This window comes from Rhinopithecus bieti, unplaced genomic scaffold (genome assembly GCF_001698545.2).
Source record: "Rhinopithecus bieti isolate Rb0 unplaced genomic scaffold, ASM169854v2 scaffold_19119, whole genome shotgun sequence".
In the NCBI taxonomy this organism is placed as follows: Eukaryota; Metazoa; Chordata; class Mammalia; order Primates; family Cercopithecidae; genus Rhinopithecus; species Rhinopithecus bieti.
The window spans coordinates 23348-27656 of NW_016809275.1; the positions used below are offsets into that span (position 1 = coordinate 23348).

A 4309-nucleotide genomic window follows, 5' to 3' on the forward strand; every position below is an offset into this window, starting at 1 on the left:
TTTTTTTTTTTTTTTCTAGTGAGCCAAGCTCCTGATAGGAGACTTGGTGAGAGTTCCACCCCTTGGAGCTTAGCAACAGCAAAGGAAGAGGCTATGGTGGTGAGAGTCCACCCCTTGGAGCTTAGCAACAGCAAAGGAAGAGGCTATGATTGGAGGATCAGGTTAGCCCACCATGCTCCTCCCGCGCGGTGAGGGGGCGGTACACGCGCCGGAGCTCGGAGTGTGACGCCGTGATACAGAGGAGATGGCTTCGTTTCAGAAGCTAACACTTCCTGAAAAAGTGTCGCCAACTCGTCCCAGTCGGAAAAAGGTTAACTTCCTAGATATGTCTCTAGGTATGTAGATCTCGGATCCCAGTCCCCACTAGTTTGGGTTCACTGGTCTTGAGCGCAACACCTCGGCATACCGCTGACCAGAAGTGGCGTTGGGAGGAACACACTCCTTCGAGGAGAGGCTTCCCCCTCAGGGCATCTCCGCACCTGACGCACCCTGACGAACCCTGGGGCCACTTGGCCCCTATCCCTCCTCTCCTTTTCTTCTCCTCACCTCCAGCCGTCTCCTTTCAGATGGGGAACTCTGAGGGAGGCTGACAAAAAGCGCGTGGGGATTAAGGATTGCTGAAAGGGGCAGGCGGAGAAAATAGACCACAATTTCCGTGTATTTTACTCTCCTAAGAATTGATACCTAACTACTGGCCTCCTTCAAACACATGGGGCCAAGTGCTCTTCTCAGTCCAAGCGGATGTCATAAATCACTAGGTTCCAGGGCCCGGAGGTGCAAGCCTCAGGCTATTTTGCTATGGATCCCAGCGTGGTGGTGCCAAGAGTTGTTGGTGGGTTGGTGTATCTGCTTTGTTGGAAGGGGTGGTTGGTGCATTTATTTGCTTGTTGGCTGGTGGTTATTTGCTCTGGATCGCCTTTCTTTGCAGGCGCTCTCTAGTCTCTAACTTGAGACCTCTACACGGAGAGTGGAACCTTAGAAAAAATAAATCCTTTATCAAGGCCCCTAACCTCCTCCATTCGCACCAAACCCAGAAAAAGTGAATTTTACTCGGACCAGTTCCTCTGCTATTATCCACCTTAGAAATGGGGAAGAGGGGAGAGAATAGACTTTCCAAGCCAGATGGGGAGTGAGCAGAGCTGAGTAGAGGATGGAAGCTGACTTTAGAAATGGAGAGGGGCATCAGGGCATGGAAGAAGGAAACTGTAGAAATGGGGGAAGGAGGACAAAACAGAAAAGGCCTACTTTATTTAGTTAGGTTTGTGTGTCTGTGTGTGAAAAAGGGACTTGCTCTGTTTCTCAAGCAGGTGTGCAATGGCATCATCTTGGCTCACTGCAACCTCCGCTCCCTGGTGTCAAGCCATCCTCCTACCTCAGCCGCCCCAGTAGCTGGGACTACAGGCACGTGCCACCACACCCGTCTAGGTTGTTTTTTTGTTTTTGTTTTTGTTTTTTTGTATTAGTAGAACAAGGTTTCACCATGTTGCCCAGACTGGTCTCCTGGTCTCGAGTTGGCCTCCCAAAGCCCTGCAATTACAGGCGTGAGCCACCGCCCCCAGCCTAGTTATTTTTGAGACAAGGTCAGGGACTGTTGTCTGGGCTGGAGTGTAGTGGCACGATCACGGCTCACTGTGGCCTCAAGCTCTCAGGCTCAATCAAGTGATCCTACCACCTCAGCCTCTAGAGGAACTAGAACCACAGGTGCTTGCCACCACGCCTACCTAATTTTTAAATTTTTGTAGAGATTGGGTCTCCTTATGTTGCCCAGGTTGGTCTCGAACTCCTGGCCTCAAGCAATCCTCCCGGCTCGGCCTCCCAAAATGCTGGGATTGTGGGCCTGAGCCACTGAGCCTGGCCAAGGGCCACTTTAGAAATGAGAGAGGGAATAAAAAATAAAAAAAAAAAAAAAAGACATGAGAGAGGGAGAGGCAGAGCAGTGGGAGCTGAGCTTCAATGTGGAAGTGCAGGGGTGGAGCAAGGAGAAGCAGGAACAAGGAGGGTGGACCTTAGAAATGGATGGAACAGTGGAAAGAGGGTTCACCTTAGAGATGAGGGTGGGGAGCAGAGCAGGGAGGGCTGAACTTTAAAAGGGGCAGATAAGTGGAGGGAGAGTGTACCATAGAAATGAAGAAGTTTGGCTGGGCTTGGTGGCTCATTCCTGTAATCTCAGCACTTTGGGAGGCTGAGGTGGGCGGCTTACTTGAGGCCAGGAGTTCGAGACCAGCCTGGCCAACATGGTGAAACCCTATCTGTACTAAAAATACAAAAATTAGCTGGGCATGGTGTTGTGTGCCTGTAGTCCCAGCTATGTGGGAGGCTGAGGCGGGAGAATTGCTTGAACCTGGGAGGTGGAGGCTCCAGTGAGTTGAGATCGCAGCACTGCACTCCTGCCTGGGTGCCAGAGTGAGACTCCATCTCAAAAAAAAAAAAAAAAAAAAAAGCGCTGAAATGGAGAGGGGCGCTGTGGCTCATGCCTATAATCGCGGGAGGCAGAGGTTAGGCTGGTCTTGAACTCCTGACCTCAAGTGATACGCCTGCCTCGGCCTCACACAGTGCTGGGATTACAGGCGTGAGCCACCTCGCCTGGCCTAAACTTTCTTTATAGTGTCCTTTGAAGTCCTGAAGTTTCAGATTCTGATAAAATACAATTTATCTGTTTTTTGTTGTTGTTCATGCTTTGGAGTCATTTCTAGAAAATCATGAAGATATACCCTTGTTTCCTTCTGAGAGTTTTCTAGTTTTAACTCTTACATTTACATCTTTGATCCATTTTGAGTTCATTCTTGTATATGGGGTGAGTTAAGAGCCAACTTCATTCTATTCCATTTTGATGTCTAATTGTTCCAGCACTACTTGTTAAAAAGACTAATTTTCCTCCATTGAAAGCTCTTCTTGGTGGAATTGCTTTCTTAATTTCATTTTTGGATAGTTAATTGCTGGTATATATAAATAGAATTAATTTTTGCATATAGATCTTGTATCCTGCAACCTTGCTGAGCATGTTCATTAGTGCTAATCTCCGTGTGTATGTGTGTGTGTGTGTATCTTTAGGAATTTCTACATACAAGATCATGATATCTGAGAACAGAGATAGTTTTACTTTTTTCTAGTCTGCTTGTCTTTTGTTCTTTTTGACTAATTGCTCTCGATAGAATTTCTAGCAAAACGTTAATTAGATGTGGTGAGATTGGACATCCTTGACTTGTTTCTGATCTTAGGGAGAAAAGTTTTCCGTTTTTCACCATTAATCATTTTACCTTTGGTTGGGTTTTTGTAGATGCCTTTATAAGGCTGAGGAATTTACCTGCCTCCCACTTTATTTCTGAGGGGGAATGACCATGAAAAGTAACTAAGTATTTTTTGTTGTTGTCTTTAAGGTGTTTAAGGTGTTTAAGCAATCTATTTCAAGACCAGTATCAATTTCCTCTTCTAAGACATGGTCCCTGTTGATCCCATACTGCTACTTTCCCCCACCCCAACTTGATCACAAGTTCTGAAATATTTTGTGGCATTAAAATGACTTTAAAAATAATATTTGGTCACTGGCCAGGGCTGGGTTAAGGCGAGGTAAATGAGGCACTTACTTCGAGTATAAAGTTCAAGGAGTCACAAAAAAAATTCGTTAATAGGGATAATTAATATTTTAATGAAATATTTAAAAATTAAATGGACAAGCTACAGCCATCTTTCTGGCCACCTGTTTTTGTAAATAAACTTTTCTTCACTTAAGAACTAGGGTGAAGCAAGTGAAGGAGGGCTGTGCAAGTACAGGGTCTGATCTGATCTTTTTTTTTTTTTTCTAATGGAATCTCACTCTGTCACCCAGGCTGGAGTGCAGTGGCATGATCACAGCTCACTGCAGCCTCGACTTCCTGGGCTCAGGCAGTCCTCCCACCTCAGCCTCCCAAGTAGCTGGGATACAGGCGTGTGCCACCACGCCCAGCTAATTTTGTGTATTTTGTAGAGACGGGTTCTCACTATATTGCCTAGACTGGTCTCGACTTCTGGGCTCCAGCGATTCACCCACCTTGACCTCCTAAAGTGCTAGGATTACAGGTATGAGCTGCCACGTCCAGCCTTTGATCCTATCTTTTCAAAAAAAAGTTTGATATTTTGTTCGTCACGGACTGGTTTTGCATTGATTTTTATTTTTGAAAATATTGTGAGACCGGGCTCGGTGGCTCACGCCTATAATCCCAGCTCTTTGGGAGGCTGAGACAGGTGGATGACCTGAGGTCAGGAGTTCGAGACCACCCTGGCCAACATGGTGAAATCCTGTCTCTACTAAAAATACAAAAATTAGTTGGGT

At 46.3% G+C, this 4309-nt stretch overlaps 1 protein-coding gene across 1 annotated transcript in view; it reads left to right on the top strand.

The window, feature by feature from the left end:
- The first annotated feature begins 214 nt into the window (after positions 1-214).
- Positions 215-4309, top strand: part of LUZP4 (leucine zipper protein 4) — a 17449-nt gene continuing 13354 nt past the window's right edge. The window contains exon 1 of the mRNA XM_017889047.1: positions 215-335. Coding sequence (XP_017744536.1) covers positions 245-335 — 91 coding nt within the window. The 5' untranslated portion in view covers positions 215-244. The remainder of the gene's footprint in view (positions 336-4309) is intronic.